Consider the following 22,486-nt stretch of genomic DNA (forward strand, 5'->3'; position numbering starts at 1 on the left):
CAACGTTTATATTCTTCGATTATCTTTGAGTTCTGTTACCTTGTTAGGTTTTTTTTTATTATAGGCCTATTAATTGTTTATTCTTTAATTGAAAATGTTGACCATATACTAACCAAACACTTCATCGTCTTTATTTAGTAAAGTAATCATAATCTATATACATTCTACCTCTGTTGTAATATATACTTAATCAGGTTCTCAGTCAGGCGTATTTTATAATGTTGTTTTCACTCTTTGGGAGGATATTTTTGTTATCATGTCTACTTTGACCGAAGTTGACAGTTTTGGTCGTTTTATTATCTCCGGTAAACATTTACATATGAATGGGACCAAACTATAGTAACGTCAACAAAAACGTGTTTTTTTGTTGTTGGTTGTTGTCATTGTCCGGTCTATTAAATCGTGAAAATGTAAAAACAACTCGACGGGAGGGAAAACGGAACCAAATATTAGAGTTGTGCTTCTCACCGGACAGTTTTATGCAACGGACTATCAACAAAAAATATGGCGTCTTCACTAAACCCATGATTATAACTCCACTCGACGTTACAAATGGGAGGTGAAATATTTGGTCGTTGTTAAAGAAGGTAAATATTGTATTTTTTACACACCAATAACTGGTCTCCATACTGCAGTTATCTCGTTTACCTCTCATTTTTGTTGTGTTATCAATCGTCGTTAACTTACTAATTGTTGCTATAAACGTTTACTACATTCATGTTATTTTAACGGTATTTTGCCACATTTATGTTTCGCTGGCTAACACTCAAGCTAACTTACTTTCCTGTGCTAACCCTTTAATTGACATAACTGCCACTGACATCAATAATAATCCAGCCCCGGGGTTTATGTTGCCACAACAACGCGCTACAAACTCAATATTTGAAGGGCATAAAAGGAGGCCAACCGTTCAGTTCCGTTCATACCAAACTCCATTCAAAATCAGGACATTTGACCAGTTGCCAGCCGTCGTGCATCCATGTAGAGCAGCTTTAACAACATAAATATCTCATGAATATCAAAGGTCCACTTTTCGATTCGGCAGACATCAGGTATTTTATATATACATTAGAAATATTTTTGTATGTACTTGAAATGTTGTGATTTATGATAAATGTGACCAGTGGTGCAAGATGGTTTTTATATGAAGTAAAAGCAAGTAGCAATACGACAGTGTAGGACATTCTGGTTTCCAATTCAACGTAATGCATTCGAAATTCCCATAGACTAAAAATACAAAAAGTAACCTTAAAGCATCGAAATAATCCCTAAGTAAAATATCAAGCTATACACCAGGTTTTTTATTCAACCTTTACTCAGTGTAGCCCTTGACATTTAAAAAAATATATATATTTTGTAAGCTGTTTTTAAAAGGTTGAAGTCTTTAGGAACTAATGTACTGAGAGCCACACGAAAGAGATACCACTAATAAATGAAAGATAGACTAATGTTGCATTCATGGATTTTGTTTAAAAATATATATAAAAATATTCACTCGTATCTTTAATCTTATTTTTACTGTTGCTTACATTCATATTCATATTTGTATTCTTAGTATCCTTTTGTGAACTCTTTCCAGGCATATCCTGTCCTTCAGTCTTATTGCTTGTGTTGCTCTCACACCTGAATAGTCCTTCAGGGATGAATTAAGATGTATCTTTTGTTGACAGGAAGCTAGAATACAGCCAGCTGGCCTCTTTCTGTGCTGCAGAGCTCACCTGGTTGTCGTTTCCTCTCTTTCTCAGATCATCACCAGAGCTGCAGTGAAGTCATGGTGCTGAAGATCTTCTTCCCTCAGTGCTGTAACCGGGCCGACAGCGGCCTGCTGGTCGGTCGCTGGCTCTCCGGCCATGACTCTGCCGTGGTGCTGGCGGTCATCCACTACCCATTCATCCCGGGACAGGTCAAACAGTACATCCAGCAGGTACGTGCAGCAGCACTGAAGACACCCGTGTCCTCCCAGATAGAAAAACTGTGACTTTGTAAAACCTAGAAAGTTTTGTAACAACGCTGAGTGTTTTGAAGGCTTCATGTTTTGACTCCTCAAGGACTAATTTAACCTTATGCATTTCAATCTGCGGCATAATTAAACCAGTTTTTAACCCGGTACTAACATTTCTACTGTTTTATCTGACTCATACAAAGAGGACACCTTAGCAGACCTTTCATTATATTTGTTTGAGTATCAAAGTTTTATTCATGACATTTACATTTTAATTTCAACATTTGAATGTTGCGCAGAATTTCTTTCATTCTGTTTAAAGCCGGTATTTGTGCTCAGTTGCAGATACAAATGATTCTACACTAATATTATTAGTTTTATATTATCTGAAGAATAAGTTTCCAGTGTTTGCTGCATAGGATCTTTTTCATACTCATTTGATCCAAACATGTACCATAATCCGGAGCGTTACACAGGCTATCCAAATGTACCAAATGTTTTCAACTGACCAAATATTCAGTTCAACCCCAATTTTGTGGCGTTTAGCCGTTCAAAAACACAATTCTAATTATAGTTATACATTTGTATAACTATGACTTTTTTGTAAATTGACCTTCATTCAAAAACCTGTGGATACAACAATTATTATAATGGCACAACCCTAGAAATTTTAGTCACAAAGAAAAGCATCATTTTTTCCGAAATATAAATACCTGGATATTTTCAAGAAAGTGGTTGAACTTCTCTCTCTTCTCTCTTCTCTCTTCTCTCTTCTCTTCTCTCTCTGCTGCTCTTTAAAACCTGATGTTCAACCCGTTTCCCAAGTTGCTAATCATTTCCCAGGGCTCGACATTTGAAATGGCCCGTTGGCCCGGTCAGCATAACGTACTTTCCACTTGCCCGCTCGGGCCACTCAAAATATTGCTTTAAAAAAAAAAACAATGGTCCTGCGGTATTGGTATTTTGACAAGCATTTTGTTAAATTGTTTGGTTTATTAATGCTACAACATAGCGTTTTGTGAGGCGGTTGTCGTTGTTGGGTGAAAAGCAAACTAGGTTTTGGTGCGGTGCGCAGCGCGAGTAGGCTCCCGTTCACTACAGACTTTCTCGCCACCTAACCATTCGCCAAAATGTTTTTAATACCAGCGGTAACCGGCCAAGCGCCGGGCAAAAAACTATCTTCAAATAAAAGAAAGTCACCGGAGGAGTTAAAGGAGAGACGGGGAGCATGAGAAGAAGAGGGAGAGGAGGTCTCGGCCAGCTTGATCGATGGAGTTCTATATGATGATGTAAACGAGGTCTTCTGCCGGCTCTGTGCGTCGATGCCGACCTGTTCTGACAAGTGAGGGAAGAGTAGAGAATATAAAGGTATGGCTTTAGGGAAGCGTCTCTAATCTATTACACAGCCATCACATGTCTAACTCCTGATGACAGGAAGCGCATTAAACAAATAATAATACTCATAATGATAGCAGACATTTTTTAACAATGACCACAATATCATTATTGTAATAAACTAAATATGAAGAATTGAGGAAAATGAGGAAGAACTGATGATTCAAATGTTGAATAAGAAGTCATGTAGTTAGTGCATACATTACTATTGCAACAAATGTGTTAATTTTCTTCATTATTAGTCGATTCTTTGGACGAACGCTCCGGGCCAGTGGAGTTTGACCCTTAATGTCTACCCCTGTTTCCTAATAACAACAAAGACGATAGGTGGAAATATCATCTTGCTCAGTTTGTCAATGAACTGAAAATAAAATGTCCCAGAAAAAAGAGTAATAATAATAATAATATATTGGATTTATATAGCGCTTTTATAGTACCCAAAGACGCTTTACAATATGAGGGGGGGGGGGGGTAGATAGACTGGGGCAGGTAGACAACAGACTAAGAAAAACAACAAAAACAACAAAACAAAACACAGTGGCAGTCAGGAGGAGGTCGAAAATGAGTGGGGGGGTGTTTTACGGATAGAGAGAGGTGAAAAGATGGGTTTTGAGGCGGGACTGGAACAGAGTGAGGGACTCGGACTCACGGAGGTCTTGGGGGAGGGAGTTCCAGAGCTTTGGGGCGGCCACAGAGAAGGCTCTGTCTCCAAAGCTCCGGAGATTGCCAATGGGGGTGGAAAGCAGGCCGGCCGAGGTGGATCTGAGGGTCCGGGGAGGATGGTAGGGGATGAGAAGGTCAGTGAGGTACGGGGGGGCCAGATGGTGGAGGGCTTTATAGGTAAGGACCAGGAGTTTGTAGTTGATGCGGTGAGTAACGGGAAGCCAGTGTAGTTCTTTGAGGACCGGGGTGATATGGTGCCATGATTTAGTGTGGGTGAGAAGTCTGGCGGCTGCGTTCTGAACACGCTGGAGTCTACTGAGGGAGGTGGAGCTGATGCCGTATAGGAGGGAGTTACAGTAGTCGAGGCGGGAGGAGATGAAGGCGTGAATGAGTCGCTCAGCTGCGGGGCGGGTGAGATAGGGACGGATTTTGGCAATGTTGCGGAGATGGAAAAATGAGATTTTGACAACTTGGCGGATGTGGGAGTCAAGGGAGAGGGTGGGATCGAATATAACCCCGAGGTTGCGTGCCTGGGTTGAGGGGGAAACAGGGGTGCCATCGATGGTCAGTGTGAGGTTGGGGGTTTTACTGAGGGTGGATTTGGAGCCGATGAGGAGGAGTTCAGTTTTATTGCTGTTGAGTTTAAGAAAGTTTTTTTGCATCCAGGATTTCAAGTCAGTCAGACAGGATTCAATGTGGGTGATGGGGGGGTTATGGAGGGATTTGGTGCTGAGGTAGATTTGAGTGTCATCGGCGTAGCAGTGGAAGTCCAGGTTGTAGTGGCGGAGAATCTGACCAAGGGGGAGGATGTAGATGATGAAGAGGAGGGGGCCGAGTACTGAGCCTTGGGGAACACCTTGGGTGACTGTAGCGGTGGCAGAGGAGTGATTATTGAGGGAGATGAAGTGGGATCTGTCGGAGAGATATGACTGGAGCCACCTGAGCGCAGTACCTTCGATACCGATGTCTTGGAGTCGGGTGAGCAGGATGTTGTGGCTCACGGTATCAAAGGCTGCACTCAGGTCGAGGAGGATGAGGATGTTGAGGGAACCGGTGTCAGCAGAGGTGAGGAGGTCATTGAGGACCCTGACGAGTGCCGTTTCTGTGCTGTGATGGGGACGAAAACCAGACTGAAGGGGTTCGAAGAGGTGATTTGATTGAAGATGGCGGTGAAGTTGTTTGGAGATGATGCGTTCTATTGTTTTGGAGAGAAAGGGGAGGTTGGAGATGGGGCGGTAGTTACTGAGGGATGAGGGATCCAGACCGGGTTTTTTGAGGATGGGAGTGACAGCAGCAGTTTTAAAGGCAGAGGGAACGGTTCCTTGGGACAGGGAGGAGTTGAAGAGGTTGACAAGGTAGGGGCAGAGGACGGGGAGGCAGGACTTCAGTAGAGGGGTGGGAAGAGGGTCAAGGGAGCAGGTAGTGGGTTTGGAGGAGCTGATCAGATTGAGAATTTCAGAGGGGGAGACCAGAGTGAACTGGGAGAGGCGGCCGTGGGGAGGGGGAGTCGGGAGGTCAGGGGAGAAGGAGGGAGAGATTGGAGAAGCAGATAGGGAGTGATTAATGGCAGTGATTTTGTCCGAGAAAAACTGGAGGAATGAACTGCATAAGGTGGAAGTGGAGGAAGTGAGGGTGTCGGCACGGGGTTTGAGGAGCTTGTTGACGGTGGAGAAGAGGGTCCTGGGGGTATGGGAGGGGTCGGTGAAGATGTTGGAGAGGTAAGCTGATTTTGCGGCAGTGAGGGCATCTCTGTAGGTGGTGAGATGAAGTTTGTAGGATTGGTGGTGAACTGTGAGGGATGATTTTTTTGTTAAGCGTTCAAGCTGACGGCCGGTTTGTTTCATTCTACGGAGTGCAGGGGTGAACCAGGGAGACGAGGTTGTAAAGGTGACAGTTTTCCTTTTGAGGGGGGCCAGGCTGTTGAGGGAGGTGAGAAGGGTGGAGTTGAGGTGATTGAGTAGGTCATCAGGTGTGCTGAGGTTCGAGTCCAGGGGGAGAGTAGAGGATAGCAGGTGGGATAGGTGCTGGGGATCGACAGAGCGTAGGTTACGGAAGGTGATGTTCCTGGGGGGGGGGGGGTAGAGAGAGTCTTAGAACACTGCTTCTTCGAGGTCCAAAACGTGAAGGTCTTGCCTTTTCTTCTCACGCACTCCTTCCTCTTCTCCCCAGATCCAGGCCCGCAGTGGGGTGGAGCTGTCGGTGCTGGGCTCATGGAGTCTCCCCAAAGAGGGGCAGGAGGGCATGGAGAGCTTCCTCAGAGACCTCAGCACCATCTTCCCCCAGAAGCGCTGGCTCCAGATCAACCGCGAGCTGGGGAAGACCGGCTTCAACTGCCAGGTCCTCAGCCGGGATCAGAGTAAGACTCGCACACTGAGACTCATGTATTATTTCAAAGTACATAAAGACAACACCAGGAAAGCAATATCATTCATAACAGAAAACACATGATAATTAACAAATAATCATAATAAATGTAACAAATGAAATAAAAAAATTAACTTAACCATCATTTCACATTTATTTCTAAATTCCAAAATAACTTTAATAACAAGTATGGTTTTTGGGCTGGGTTTGCATAAAACATCCACATTTTGAAATATTGTTTCAGAACCATTTTGGGTTACTTATTGTTATTATTATTATTTGTGTCAAATGCTTTAATAAACCTCAGGAGGACTTCCTTTTCAGTGAAATGAATAACGCCTTTTGAATGACTAACTTTGTTGTGGCCAGATGGAAGAGTAATTCCACGGGAGATTAAAAAGAAGGCGGATAAGATTGATGGCGAGGCTGGAGGTGATGGAGAAAAGAAGAAGAAAAAGGAGGAGAAGGAGAAAGAAAAGGAGAAGGAGAAAGAAAAGCAGGATGAGGAGGAGGAGAAGGAGAAAGAAAAGCAGGATGAGGAGGAGAAGGTGATCTTCGTCCACTACGAGCAGAGGAAGGTGATGCTGTCGCAGCTTCACCCCATCGAGAACGGCCTTTCGGACCCAACTACGGACCCAACCTCTGAGCTGAGACAGGTACACCAGCAGTGCCTCGTGTAACTCCTGTTTGAGCTTTTCTTCTTAATGCAGAGTTTGTAAACGTGCTAAGAAAAAACTACTTTCAATTTGTTGTTTTTTAAGGTTTTAGAAATGCTAGGAATTTCTTTCTTTGGGCTCTGCTTGTAAGATTGCCTTTCCTCCCACAATGCAGCAACACATCCTAAAGAAAAGAATAATAATGCAGCATGACATTTAAAATGTTTGGCGTCACATGTGAGGTAAATCATCAAATCACCTGTTCCCAGAGGGTGTGCAGAGTGAAGTGCATGTTAATGGGTATAAGCAGCCATTAACAGCCCTAACCCCCTCCTCTCCTCTGGGCAGATGTTCCGCTCGGTGGCCCTCAGCCAGCCTCTGTACTTCCTGGACCGATACGACGACGGGCCCCTGAAGTCCACACACTGGCAGTCTGAGGGTCGAGAGGCCAGCATCATCGTGGAGCTGCTGAAACACTCCACCCTGCCGGAGGGGGGGGGGGGGGGGGGGGGGGGGGGAGGAGGAGGAGGAGGAGGAGGAGGAGGAGGAGGAGGAGGAGGAGGAGGAGGAGGAGGAGGAGGCAATGTGCTCTATTTTAATGACATACGGGCAGCTATGAGACCAACAACAGGCTTAGTCAGAGGATATTTGATTCAGCTTTATTATCTTTGCACAGAGCATCTAACCAGAAGACAGCACAGTGATAAGGTGCAGAGTATATTTACACTTTTTTTAACATTAGATGTATAATCAAAGCAGAACTGCAACGATTAGCTTAATAATACATAATTCCTCATATTTCTTTCTAATAAATAAATATATTATTCCTCTGCTCTAGAACATTTCAGAAAATAGTGAAACGTATACATTTCCGTTACTTAAAGGTGAGGTAGGTACTTTTGGAGAAACCAGCTCGAGTGGCTAGAATTTAAAAATAAACACAAACTGAACAAATCTGCCATTCCTGACAGAGTCCCTCCTCCAACACACACGAACGCGCACATGACCAATGAGGGCACGAGATAAGTTTTTTTATGGATTTTATGGATGTTAAGAGCATTCCATGGAATATAACAAAAAGTGTATCTCGAGCCGGTTTCTTAAACTTACCTACCCCACCTTAAAGTCTTTCAAATGTTCTACTAATTGATCAATTAGTCGACAACCAAATTGTATCACCACAGTTCTGTAAATGTTAATGTGACTGACTGACAATGCGAGGCAGCACACTTCAAACATCATCCTTATGTCGTATGTTTGTCCTGCAGGGTCTTCAGTCTGTCCCCGCTGCGCTTCCTGAGCAGTAAGCTGTCCACCTGTGTGCAGCTCAGCTACAGGACGGAGCACATGAGGACGCTCAGCTCGCAGAAGCCCGCCGCCGGACACACGGAGTTCATCAGGTTAGTCAAAGCAACACAGAAGTGTTCTAAGCAGGTCACCTCAGAGGAGAGTAGGTCTCTCCTGCAGGGGTCTCCCTCTCCCCTCCGAAATGAATAACGAATATTTCAATCTCACTTAATTGTCCCTCCCAAAAGATTACAAAAACAAGGATTTATTCATGTTGTATCATTCTTAACTTTAGTGGATCGGAGCATAGCTATTATAGAATGAATCTGCGGATGCTCCGGTTCAAAATGAGACCAAACTTTTCATTGGATGTCAGTTTTTGATCCACGGCGAGGACGAAATGTGTCGTGAAACAGTGTTGATAAGGATTGTTTTTAGCCCATCTGCATTGTTCTACTAAAGCAGTTGGTAGTGATCTATTTTGGCCCCTAGGTGAGAAGAGTCAGCCGTCATCGACCGCATAAAGCATCCTCATACAGTCTCAAAGGTTTTATGCTGAAGTGTCAGTCGGGTCGTTGGATTGGATTTGAAGTGGAAGTTTTGCGGGTGCTAGTGGAGCCTCGCAGATGGGGGTGCTGCAGCCCCCTCAGCACCCCCCCCCCCTTCCCGCATCCATTCGCGATGTCTCGCAGACCCCACGCAGCAACCAGGAAACGACACCAGTAACCCGGCTCACACTGTCCGCTCCTCGAGCCTCAAAGGGCGGAGCAGCGAGCCCCGCAACGTCCCGCCAACACGGCACCCAGACCCCACGCAGCATTCTCATCTGTTTGTCATTACTGGTGTCACTTTCTGGTTGCTAACAAACGCCACTGTAACACATAATCACTGATGTTCCGCTGTAACGGTGGTGGACTCATCGGAACAGAGTGGGCGAGCTGACCAATCAGAGCACAGGCTCATAGGGAGGGGGGGGGGGGGGGGCAGGAGCTCCAACAAGCCATTTGGACAGAGAGTGAATACTATACAGAGATGCTGTATGAGAAACCAATGTGAGTTTGGAACATTGAACAATGTAAATCTATTCTAGTCGACCTCAACAATGGAATTATGATCAGTAGAAATGGCCATGACATGTGACCTTTAATGTTTTATTTCTTGTTATTTAGCTTATTTTATTGTAACCACTTCTATTGTCTCTCCGTGTGTTTCCAGGAAGGCGAACATGGTGGTGTCGGTGCTGCTGGACGTGGCTCTCGGCATGCTGCTGATGTGGTGGCTGTACAAAGACAACCACATCAGCATGTTGGCCAACACACTGGTGCCTGCAGCCGACGTGAGTGTGTGACACAGATCAGATGTTTAAGTCTAAGTTGCTGAGTTACATAAACAAGGCTTTTTAAGTTAACGCAAGAAGGTTTAGGTAAAGTAAATTACCTAATAAACCTTGACATTTTAATGTAAGTCTTTGAAAATACAAGAGAATAAAAACTGAAAAGAATGAGCTGGTGTTTTGGATTTCCTCGTCCCACCTAACTGTTCCCTCTGGTTCCTCCTCAGCACGTGGCCAAAGAGCTGGAGGAGCTGCTGCAGTGGCTGATGGGAGCTCCTGCCGGGCTGAAGATGAACCGGGCCCTGGACCAGGTGCTGGGCCGCTTCTTCCTCTACCACATCCACCTCTGGATCAGTGAGTCTACACACACACACACACACACACACACACACACACACACACACACACACACACACACACACACACACACACACACACACACACACACACACACACACACACACACACACACACACACACACACACACACACACACACACACACACACACACACACACACACACACACACACACACACACACACACACACACACACACACACACACACACACAGAGCTTTGACAATGCCTGATACAAAGACTTGTACAAAGTCCTCACAGTTTGGAGAATAGTTCATATTAACCGTTAGGATGCAACGGTTATTTTTATATGTTAATGTACTCCTTCTAAAAGGCTTGATTTTCAACATTGTGGTGTTTTAACTAGACCATCACTCATGTTAACCAAAATCAATCAATACAATTACTGGACCCTTACCCTAAATGAAAGATAGCAAGAAATATGCCGATATTTAATAATGTAAATATCCTCCCAGGATCATCTTATCATTCAAATGCCCTGTTTGTTGTTTTAACACATGTTGCTTTACTTGGAGTTATATGCAAACATGGGAAAATACATGTCTTAAGGATTCAAACGATGTCTGTTTCTTGACACTAAAATATATATTTTTATTTAAAGCATAAGTTATTTTCATGTGTTCATTTGTCATTCAGAGCTAGATAAGCCCTCTCTAGATCCGTTGCTGTGGAAATGATGAAGCATTAAATAATCATGGTAGACCTTTTGAGCGTGCTGATCACTTCCATGCCAAAGAAAGATATAAGCAGCATCTCTGCTCCTGGCCATGAGAGGCTTTCATTCTCCCTGATGCACCCTCTCCCTTCCAGGCTACATCCACCTGATGTCCCCCTTCATCGAGGGCATCCTGTGGTACGGGGGTCTGTCGGCCTGCTTCGGCCTGACCTTCGCCCTCTCGCTGCTCTCCGACATGGTGGCCCTGCTCACCTTCCACATCTACTGCTTCTACGTGTACGGAGCCAGGTGAGGCCTCAGCACAGCTCCACAGCTAGCTCCACAGCCCTTAAAACTCATCTTTTCACTCTAGTCCTCTTCCCCCCCTTCCCCCTCTTCTTCTACTTGGCTTACGACTTTTATTTTATTTAGGAGAATAGGAGTGCACTCTTATTTAAATAAAAACTAGAAAGGGATAATTCATGTCTTAATGAACTTATGTATTGGCTTAGTGTTATATAACTTGTAAAACTAAACTATACCAAAATCATTCAAAAACAACAAAAAGTAAATCCCTTAAGATAAGATGAACTCCATTGTTGATTTAAAGACAGATATATGATTCATTTATTTATTTATGAAGCCTTTAAACGCATGTATGGAAATGTTTTAATGCGTACAGGGCAATTGTCATGTTGATGCCACCAGTGATTTCTGAAGTAGTCCTTTAAAATGATTTAAAGTCAGAATTCTAACTCTTATTTATAACATGTTTTATGCAGATACAGTCCACTACAAAACCGCCTTCATAATTCAAGAATAATTAAATATTTCAAAATAGAGCCTTCAAGACATCTAGTGAAAATACCTGTGTTATTTCATGTTGGAGTTTATATAGCATTAAACTAAAATATCACTTATAACAGTATTCATTATTAATATCAGCTTTATTCAATATGGTCCATCCCTAGTATGTACTGTATGTTCTTTCGAGATAAATCCCAAGTTATTTCAACACCATCCATCCAGGATTAAATGTGACTCTAAACACTCAAAAATGCTTCTAATTCAGGGTGTCCGCGGGGTCTTAAAAAGTATTAAACGGCATTTTCCAAGCTATTACATTGTGTAGCTTGTCTTCAATAAGTATATAAATTGTCCAAAGAGGTTGTGTTCTACAGTCTGCCTGAATGTAATCATTGCGTAGGTGTGTAGTATGATTCTGTGTACCGTACTTTTCGGACTATAATCCGCGACTTTTTTCCCCATTTTTTTTGTACAGCTAACGGCCACTAGGGACCTCCTAAATCTATGGATTTTACAGGTAAAATTAACCACCTTTAACAATATGGGCTCTATGACCGGTCCGCGCCCGCCACCTTTAAGCGGCGGGCTCCAGCAGGAAAAGCTGGAGGCCGGAAAAGAGTGAGACAGGTAGCGCGCCAAAGTAAAAGTGGAACCGAGAGACAGAACGAGAGCAAGACAGACGGACAATGTAGCTGCTGCGGCTCATATGCAGGTGCGCTTTATAGTCCGAAAAGTACGGTAGATTATTTATGACAATCAATACTGGATATATTCAATGTGACGTAAAGTGTGTCGCTAATGTAACCGGTTGAAACTCAAAATGGCGATGAGGTCTTAAAATGCATGGAAAGGGTCTTAAAAGGTATTACATTTGACTTCAGGATTCCTGCATATCCCCTGTAATTAGTTGTAGTTCCTGATGACTTCCTGCAGGAGGCGTATTTTTCCAACCTTCTTCTTCTTCTTTCCCTCTTGTCAAGTCATTATAATTACAGTTCCTTATTGACCCGTCTTTTAGGGTCTTGGTTGAGATTCAGACTAAAGATTAAGACGCAGTTTATGAATCCCTGAGGGGAAATATAGTTCTGCACTCTGGTCTTATTTTACATTACACACAGGCCCAAACACAGACATTCACAAACAGGACCGATGCATGCTTAGTGGAGATGTGGGGCACACAACGACCATTACTGTCTTCCATCTGTACCAGGAGGGTCAAATATAAATGATATTTCTTTCATAACAATCTGATGTAAGCCCTTCTCTGCCACTGAGAGGAGAAACAAAGCATACATAATGAGAAACTTTGTCAAAATTGGGATTAAGTATCTCATTATTTTGAGTTAGTTCATCTTAAGTAGAAACTAATGGATCCTTTTTTTCCTCAATGTGGTGTTGTGCGTAATGAAAACAGCTGTGTTCACTGTTTTCCCTTCATAGAAAGAAGAGAATACCAAAGTTATTATCATTTGAATTGTCGATGGCACTACGGGACATGAATAATCCATCTGGCTGAGCAAGATGTTTTTGTTTTACGTCACTGCTGCTTAACTGGGTCATACGGTTATTAAAACATAATTATAAAGTAATTAGTAGTTTCCTTCACTCTGTTTTAGTCCTTTGGCTCACAAGGTTTGCTTTTCTAGATCAGAAATCAAGTTTACAAAGATTAAGCTGCCAATAACTTCAGTAAATCTGAAACACCTGCTCTTTTAATAGCTGAAAAGCAGCGTTTGCGCCATTACAGTGTGACATTTAGACAAGCATGTGTATAAGCCCTTATGATAATGTTAACAGTGATCCTAAGGAAGTCAGATTTATATTTGAAATTCCAGCAAGCTGAAAAAATCCCAGTTTTTCCGAGTCCAAGGCGATCTTTAAGGTCTTTAACATTCTTGTTTGTGAGTCCAAAACCCAAAGATATTTACCTAAATACCATAGAACAAAGCAAGAAAAATAAATCCAGATTTCAGAGACTTAAAACAGCGTTTGTACCATATTTGCATGAAAAGTGACTTATTGATTCATTTATGGCAATTATTTTTCCAGAGCCCAGGCTGCTCTGATTGGTTAGCTGGCCAGATCTGTTATGATTGGTGAACCGCTTAGAGATGTCCCGCCCCTATGGCTGGAGCCACACGAGGGTGATAACGCAAACGGACCGCAGTCGTTATCAAAAAAGTCTTCCGCCCACACGCAACAGGCACCAGAAACGTGTCCGTTCACACGAGACCGCTCGAAAGCGCTGGAGACGCTGTAGTACATATGCCAGGCCTGTAAGTGGCGCTGTACTCCTGCCACAAAAGCAGCGAAGAAGACTTCCCGCGCATGGTTGCCCTTCTGTTTATTCTCCGCTGTGGAAGCTGTGGCTCTTTTCCTCCCTCCCCGAGGCAAGCGTGTGCTCCTGCTGTAGATCTCTCCGGTAGTCCACCAGCAGATGAAACACACCCACCTCTCAGCCTCTTCCAAGGGACGAGGGGACCGTGCGGCAGAGTTTCAGTTAGATTTGTTTTGCCGGTCAACATGTCCGTTAAAGTTGAAATCTTCCGGACAACATTAGAAAAGTGCCGGTCAGAGGTCTTCTTTGTTATTTATTGAGCTTTTAAAAAAAAAAAATTATAACGACTCTATATAATAATATAAGAATAAAAAAACGGAGCCTCTCTTTTCCTCCCCCTCTTCTGACAGCCCAGCAGCTGATCTCTGAGCAGGAGAGGCGGGGCTATTGCGTCATCGTTATCAGGACATGATCGTATAGGGCGTAGACATGGAGCCGTTTGGCCCCCAGAGCGTTTCGTTTGCAGATCTACCCACCGAGGGACCCGTTATCGTTTTCTGCGTTTCCATGTCGGCCTCGTGTGGCCGAACCGTCTATCTGATAGTGAACTGTAGCAGATACGACCGTTATCGTCCTTGTGTGGCCGGGGCCTTAGTCTATTACAAACAATGCCTTGGAGTTCTAGCGAATAGCGGCGTGAGTGTAAGGAAGTGATGTCACTATGTTACAGAAGTAAAAAAGGCAGTCCAATGGAGGCGTTTCAGGCAGGGGGGGGGGGGGAACAGAACATTTACATGCACAATATCTATAAAACACGACGGGCAAGGGAAAACCCCCAAAATAGCATTATAGGGCCTTTTTAAACATTATAAAACATCATCATTTTTAGCATCATGTTTGTCTAAATTGTGGAACTTTTACTTCTGTAAAAAAAAAAGAGAGCTCAGATGGTTTCTTAAAGTCAAAGACATTTATAAATATCCTGGTGCATTATTAAACATCTAAAAATAGTTTGTCCCAGCCTTTTGATCTTCCTTTTTCATTTCACAACATGTCAGGGCATGTCAAGGCATGCCGGAACATGTCCCTACTGGCAGATCTTGTTTGGAGAATAAATTATAAATCTGTATAATTGAACGTGTATTTGACTCTCAGGTACACTCCCCTCCTTTTGATTTCCATCAGTTGTATCTGAATGAAAGCCGTAGATGTGGCGGTCCGCTGCGTGGTGTGATGGAAGGCAGAGGGCCGGGATAATGGTCTTGGTGTTGGAGGAGAGGATTGACTAAATTATGCATTTGCTCTAAAGATAGCTGAGCTCCCTCGCTGTGGTGCGTAATGAAATATTACATATTTATGCCCCAGCAGCTCCTACATTTGTGCCAGGGTCTGTTTTCAGATTTAGTTTGAGAAGCCTTTGTCAGTGGATTATTAAATGTGTATGCATGGACCTAAACATACCTCCTGCTGCGGTCACCATGCACTTTCTACATTGGAGAGAATTAGTAATAACTATCCATGTTCATACATGTTTAATAATAATCAGAAATCTTTAGAAAACGTGTCTTTATTTAAAAGAGTATATGAACTAGCTTACATCTAGAATGGGAACATGTTTTTTGTTGGGCTGTGCCAAGTATTTTTAAGTTTGCTGCACAATATATGGTACAGCCTTACTAGTTGTTTTTTTAAAACTGTATTTCTGCCCAGTTGCATATAATTATAAGGTTACACTCATAATACTAGTATTATACCATTTTAAAAATCATAAATCCTTTATTTGTCCCACAGTTGGGACATTTACAGAGTCACAACAGCAAAGTGACGGCCAACAAATAAATGAATTAACATAAAAAGACGTAAACAATCAAACATTTTTTATTATTATTACGACAATATTAAAAGATGTAATTATCCATATCAAATGTCTCACCAGCCACTTAGATCAATTATCTCTGCTCATAATAATAAAGAAAGATATTAAATATATGTAACGCTTTTTCAAAGAGGCTTTACATTGAAACTAACTTTGTTTCTAAAAGCATTCCAACCCATTTCTTTCATTTCCCCCTCTCTACTTTTCCTCTCTTCTCTTCCATCCTTTTTTTTCTGATGTACACCATTGTAATGTACACATATTGATAATGTATTGAATGAACTGGTATACATTTCCCTCTGTGTGTGTGTCAGGCTGTACTGCCTGAAGATCTACGGCCTCTCGTCTCTCTGGAGGCTCTTCAGGGGGAAGAAGTGGAACGTCCTGCGGCAGAGGGTGGACTCCTGCTCCTACGACCTGGACCAGGTAACCCCCAGTGACAAAGCCTTTCGCCTAAACATAGACCAACGTTTGCAAATACTCCATTACAAGTAAAAGTCCTGAATTCTAAATGTTTTGCTTAGATAAAACAATAAGGGTATTACCACCAGCCAATCATACTGGAAGGACCAGAAGTCAGGTAGCTTGTGATTTTACCAAGGGATTATAAAATGTATCTTAACGTATATAATCATACGTAAAATATAAGCACAATGTAATTAAAGTATAAAATAAAAGTACTCATGCAATTACAAAGTATTATATTATTCAGTTTTAATCTCCAGCGTATACATTTGAGCGCTTTAATGTTTTTTGTCAAATTGAGGCCAATTTGAGACTCTTTGAATATGACATGGTTCATAAGTCAATGATGTTTAATGCGTGCGTCTTTTCATAGTATTTGTTCAGGTCCCTTTCTTTCACTGAGAACAGGCTGTTTCTGTGTGTCACTGTGAGGCTGAAACATGCAGACTTAGAAGATCCTCAAAAGAGGATGACAGGCCTGCAAAGGAGTTTAGTTTAGGAGGATAATTATTACCCATTAGGATTTGCATTTGGTGACAAGTTCACACCTTAATTGTGCAATTTGCCTTTTTGGGTTCATTTTTTAGACACATTCAAGTCCCATAAGTCATCATGCAAAGAAATAACACACACACACACACACACACACACACACACACACACACACACACACACACACACACACACACACACACACACACACACACACACACACACACACACACACACACACACACACACACACACACACACACACACACACACACACACAGTCATCAGCAGCACAGAGGCACAGCCGTTTACTGTGAGTGTGTCTGTGTGTTATCGTTGCTCCAGCTCTTCATTGGGACCCTGCTGTTCACCGTGCTGCTGTTCCTGCTGCCCACCACAGCGCTCTACTACCTGGTCTTCACTCTGGTAACACGAGCCACACGTAAACACACTCCTGCAAGAAATACACTTCTGTGCTCACCGGGGTTCAGACCTCTGAGACACAACGAGCCGACAGCTGTAGACAGGAATCTAGAAAAGGCTGTGCATCACGAAACCCTCTTGTAACTTTTTAAGTAAGCACAGTAATTAGAAAACTGCTGATATTGTGATATGAGAATAGATATTGCGTTAGATTTTGAATATCGTTATATCTTAAGGGTTGTCTTTCCTGGTTTTAAAGGCTGCTTTACCGTAAAGTCAATAAATGCTAATTTATTTTGTTCAAACTGACGAATCCTTCCATGGAAATGTCCTCAAGACACGTCAACATTTCCCGATAATAAGCCCCAGATGTTCTTCCCTTGGAATGATTAGACATTTTAAAACACTCCTACATTCGGTTTCAAAGCCGTCTGCTGCACCCTTGACCAGGAATGAAACTGTGGTAGAGAAATACTTAACCATTTTATTAGATGATTTATTTAGTTACTGACCTAAAAGGAGTTAGTAAGTATAGATTTAGCCAAAAGAAACTGCATTAAGTTTTAAAATCCCAAAAAGTTTCTCACCCTCCCTAATTTAAACATGAAATACATTCTCATTATTTCATATATCCTGTGGATTGAATCTAACGTATTTCTCACTATTAGAATCCCTTAAAGCTAACTAACATTATGCTGAGTCCACTTTCTATTTCTGTGAAGAAGCCATATATAAACCTAACTGCCTTGGTCTGCAGAGGATGTGATTGATGGCTGATCGATCAAGAAATGTCTGCCTCCATTTGGTGAAAACCGTTCAAATAAAGCTTATTGTATTGGATTACCCTAACACTCAGTAGTCCATTCACACTTGTGTTTGATTAAGTGATCCAGCCCTGATTCTCTCCAGTGGGGTGGGTTTGTTTGTAACACCTGGGTGCCCCTGTGTTGTGCAGTTGCGGCTGGTGGTGGTGCTGTTCCAGGGCGTGCTCCACCTCAGTGTGGACTTCATCAACTCCTTCCCTCTGTTCGCCGTGGCGCTCCGCATCACGCGCTCCTACAGACTAGCAGGTACGTTCCCTTTTGTCATGGATCACTTCATTTGTGTAAACATGATGGAAGTGCAATGCTTTTTAAGATAACACGACGGGTTCTTCCGACTGACTCGAGGATCTGAAACGTTCCTTATTTAGGAGGAACACCTGCACAGCTTCCCTTTTTTATTTAATGTGTTAAACGCCTGAAATAAGCTCTGTGGTTAACACAAGCCCGAGAGATTTTTACTGTTTTTCTTTACCACATAAAATATGTCAGTAAATTAAAGTATCGAAGAATTCCCTGTCATTCAATACCACATTTCAATAGCTAAAGATGAAATCCATTAGTGAGCCAATTAGCATTCAGTACCTAGCTCTAATGATGCTAAGGCAGTCTGAGAAAAATAAAGCCATTTTTGAACATTCAAGCTTGCAAACATGTCGGAGTAGAGGCACACAATACACGTCATGAAACATGAAAATGGCTAAAATATGTTTTCTTTTGATGTGGCTTTTTTTACTAGCGATGTTATTATATATATATATATATATATATATATAAAAAAAAAAGGGTTATTAATTTATTAAGATGACCTTATTGTACAAATTGTGTAAATATCATAATATAATCAAATATCCAATTGATAAATCCCATTGTTTTATTTAGGGAACCAGGGCGATGCTAAGTTCAGGGTTCTGCTACAAAAAGATGTCATCCCTGCTCCACTCTTTTTAATGTGTGAACAACTAATGAGTCCATGTCGAAGCGATCGGGAATGATCGGACTGACAGAGCTATGGCAACATGATGCATTATCAGCAGGTTGTTACATCCTGAGAGCAAAGAGATTCATGGGTGGATGAGTGTATAGATGATTCTGGACTCTTATCCATGTTCTTCACAGAGGGTGTAAAGTTCAAGGTGCTGTGTGAAGAGCCCGGGACGGCCCTGCACCTGCTGATGGAGGTAAGAGGCCACATTTAGTTTCCTTTTTAAAGATCGAATTCCCTTTCCCCTTGATTTCTTTGCCATCTAAAGTATTTTCCTTTGTGTCTATTCTGAGGCTTCTAATAGTGGAGTAAATTGTCTGGATTGTGTCTGTTTAGTAAAGGATTTAGAACGTTGTAACCTGATAATACAGTACAATTGATGTGACTTTTTTAAGATATGGAGCTGTTGTGTTTCCCTCCTCAGATTAACCCTCTGAAGAGCAGCGCGGTGGTTCAGTTGTACCGCACCCCGACGTACAGCTGTTACCCCAAAGACTCGTGGGCGGCCCTGGCCAAGAAACTGTTTGTTGGGGAGCTGATTTATCCCTGGAGACATAAAACCACCAAAACCGACTGAGGGGATGAGGGAACAACAGAAAGAGAAGTGACTGATTACATAATGAGATGGAAGGAAAGGGGGGGAAAGGTGAAACAAGATGGAAAGGTAAAAAGAAATGTGAGTTGCGCTGCTTTCATGTTAAATTGGAACAAAATTACAGAAAGTGTGTGTTGGCAAGAAACTGCCAGTTCAGCACACTTGGTCAGGTTGAAGAAGAAGAAGACAAATGTTTCTGAGCACAGAGAACAAGGCGGTGTCAGTCATCAAACTTAAAAACCAGCAAGTAGTCACGTCCTGCTGCTGTAAGAACTGTGATCATAAGATGACTTTCACTACATGGGGAAGATACTTTTATTTCCCATCATTTTAGGATTTGATTTAGGGTCAGCTGTTTTCTTTTGTTGTAGAGGCCATAAATAAATAATAATATGAGTATTTAAACCCCTGTACTAAATGTATAAGCACAATGTTTCCCACAAAGAAAAACGCCACTGAAGGACCACAGCTATTTGTGTGGTGTGGTTTAAGTGTGCGACAGAAAGATGAATTACTAATCCTTAGATAAGACTTAATAGAAAAAACCAAATGAGAAACAAACAAGCAGATGACAGTACTGTACATTGATTGGCTTTTGTGCTGGTGCACCTGCTTCTTAAATGTAATGTCCATTTCAAGTGCCATAAGCAAATAACCCATAGTGATGTACCCCTCACTATCACACATGAAGTACAAGCTGTTTTTCACACTCATGGGCTTTCCTGTAAACCCTACCTAGTTTAAAGTCGTGTTGCTGAGGCAACCAGGACACAAATAAAACCCTCCCTACAACACTCCTTAGTCATGAAATACCAGAATGTAAACATTTGAGTTTTTGTACCCATGACTTTTAGTCCAGCACCAGCCTCTACGCACCATTGAAGCTTCTGGAGGGATTCTAGAAGTAAAGTGAGACTGACCTTTAGTGAACTGCAGCCAATGGACACCGCTCACTGTAATGGGATATTGCCAACACGTGTCGCAGCAGTAACTCAAGTCAAAAAGAGTCATCAAACCAGACTCCATATTTAACGCGACAGCAGTAACCACAGGTCTGCAACATAGGGGCGGGATTCCACTCAGTATCAGGTATTTATGCTTTAACTGCACTGATCATATAGATTTTATATAATTATTAAAGTATTAGCAAAAGTCTACCTAAATGATACTAACTGGAAAAACTGATTTATATTTTCTTTTGAATACTTTGTGTTTTGATGTATAAGAGTGTAGTCTAAAAGAACGATTAGTGTTTTATGTGTTCATTTGTTGCCATATTTCGCAGTTATGGAGGGAGTTACTGTTCTGTTATGGTACGAAGCAAATCTTTATTCTGCTCTGGGTGAATTTGTCAGCATTTGTCTTGTTATTTCTAATATATGTGCCTAATCATGTCATTTGTAATGAAATGTGGTGTCATTCTTTGTAACAATGAACCTAATCCATCTCTGATTGAAATGAAACTAACCAACTGTTAGAAGGAGGTTTGATGTCGGCCTTGTTCCGCACAAGCTGTCGGTGAACGATACATAAGCTGTAAACATTTTTACACTTTTTATAAAGCTAGGCAATGAAATGTCCTCTGCCTGCAGTCTTAGTGCTGAATTAGAATTCAAAACAAATGTTCACTCTTTAATGTGAATTATTTCTGTACTTTAGCGTCTTTAGCACCAATTTGTCTAAATGTGCATTCTTGTTTTTGTAACCTCTTATTCGATCATCTCCTACTGATCTGTACTAAATGTTCCATTGCCATTTAATAAAATCCATGCGTATTTAATATACTGGTGTCTCTTCTTTTCAGATGAGGCTTATCTTTTCATAAACGGCTTATAAAATAATTGGTATAGAAATGATGACAGTCTTACTTGATTTAATCTAATCTGTAATGTCAAGAAGAGACAAACCCCAGAGCTGCTCTATTCATATATTTGAATAAGAATTTGTGTGCCTAGATTTGATGAGATGTATTTATATAAATGCTGCTGCAGCACACGTATCCAGTCTTACTGTAATCCTGGGACCGCTCTTTTCTATTCAGATTATTCATTATAAATCCAAACTGATCCATAGATCATAGGAGCTGTGTCTTAATGCTTTTTCTGACAATCAAACAAATGGAAAAATATAGTTCCGGTAGGACTGATGATGAAAACCCTACATTAAATCGTTAATGAAAAAGTGCATTTTGAAACGTATTTTTCCTTTATCACTAGCTAAACATGCCTCGTGTGTTGATGTGTGATGTTTGTTCAGTTATTTATGTAGCATGTGTTATACAGAATGATTTAATGACTGCTAATGGTGTTTAATGTCTGATCTTTAATGCCTTCTATGCTATTCTCATGATGGGCCATACAATGCATTTAAGGGGGGGGGAGGGGGAATACTCTGAAACTGGTCTTTATGCACTTTTTTTTTTTTTTAATGCACTCCTTTTCACAGCCGGTGATTAATCGGGTTTAATCAAAATGTTGTCAAAATCACTTGCTTATTTATTTTAAGCAAATCTTTATTTTTTGCAAATAAAATAGCAACCGCAACAGTACAAAACTAACAATAGAATTAGGTTACAGATTTGGATAATTCTGAATATTATAAATATATATAAATGTCTATGTGCAAGTCCAAAGTAGGTCAATATAATTATTAAAGGATTTGATATAGGGGTCTAGATTTGGTTGTGTAGTCTGATGGCTACTGAGAGTTCATTATTATATTGGAGGATATTCAAATAGATAATCACTTCAACCTAATCAATCGATCCCCCGACCTCCTTCTTATTTGCTTATTTTCAAGGGCATGTACAACAGTCAATCTATAATAAACCTTGTACCACTCTGAATCTGCTTTACTCATATTATCTTTAATGATTCATGCTTTTGCTGCCATTACCAGCCTGTGTGCTTGGTTCTTTGTGTGTAGGTGTTTATCCTCATGAGATTCGTTCTAGCAAAGCTAAAGAGAAGTGAGTCATTTGACACAGATGGCATCAAACTCAGCCTTACTACTGTACATCACATACTATAACTCATGTTACCATGCAGTTACGCTGCATTATACTGTGTA

The 22,486-nt window shown here is 41.6% G+C and overlaps 1 protein-coding gene across 1 annotated transcript; it reads left to right on the forward strand.

Annotated features, from left to right (window-relative positions):
• The first annotated feature begins 450 nt into the window (after positions 1 to 450).
• Positions 451 to 21,197, forward strand: pigq (phosphatidylinositol glycan anchor biosynthesis, class Q). Its single transcript, XM_071203971.1, has 14 exons — positions 451 to 587; positions 1,746 to 1,924; positions 6,170 to 6,356; positions 6,734 to 7,020; positions 7,369 to 7,508; positions 8,232 to 8,420; positions 9,523 to 9,643; positions 9,868 to 9,994; positions 10,831 to 10,984; positions 15,951 to 16,062; positions 16,939 to 17,019; positions 17,972 to 18,086; positions 18,957 to 19,018; positions 19,247 to 21,197. The coding sequence occupies exons 2-14, from the start codon at positions 1,772 to 1,774 to the stop codon at positions 19,397 to 19,399; spliced, it is 1,881 nt and encodes a 626-aa protein (XP_071060072.1). The 5' UTR covers positions 451 to 587; positions 1,746 to 1,771; the 3' UTR covers positions 19,400 to 21,197.
• Positions 21,198 to 22,486: the final 1,289 nt, after the last annotated feature.

This window comes from Pseudochaenichthys georgianus, chromosome 8, assembly GCF_902827115.2.
Source record: "Pseudochaenichthys georgianus chromosome 8, fPseGeo1.2, whole genome shotgun sequence".
NCBI lineage: Eukaryota > Metazoa > Chordata > Actinopteri > Perciformes > Channichthyidae > Pseudochaenichthys > Pseudochaenichthys georgianus.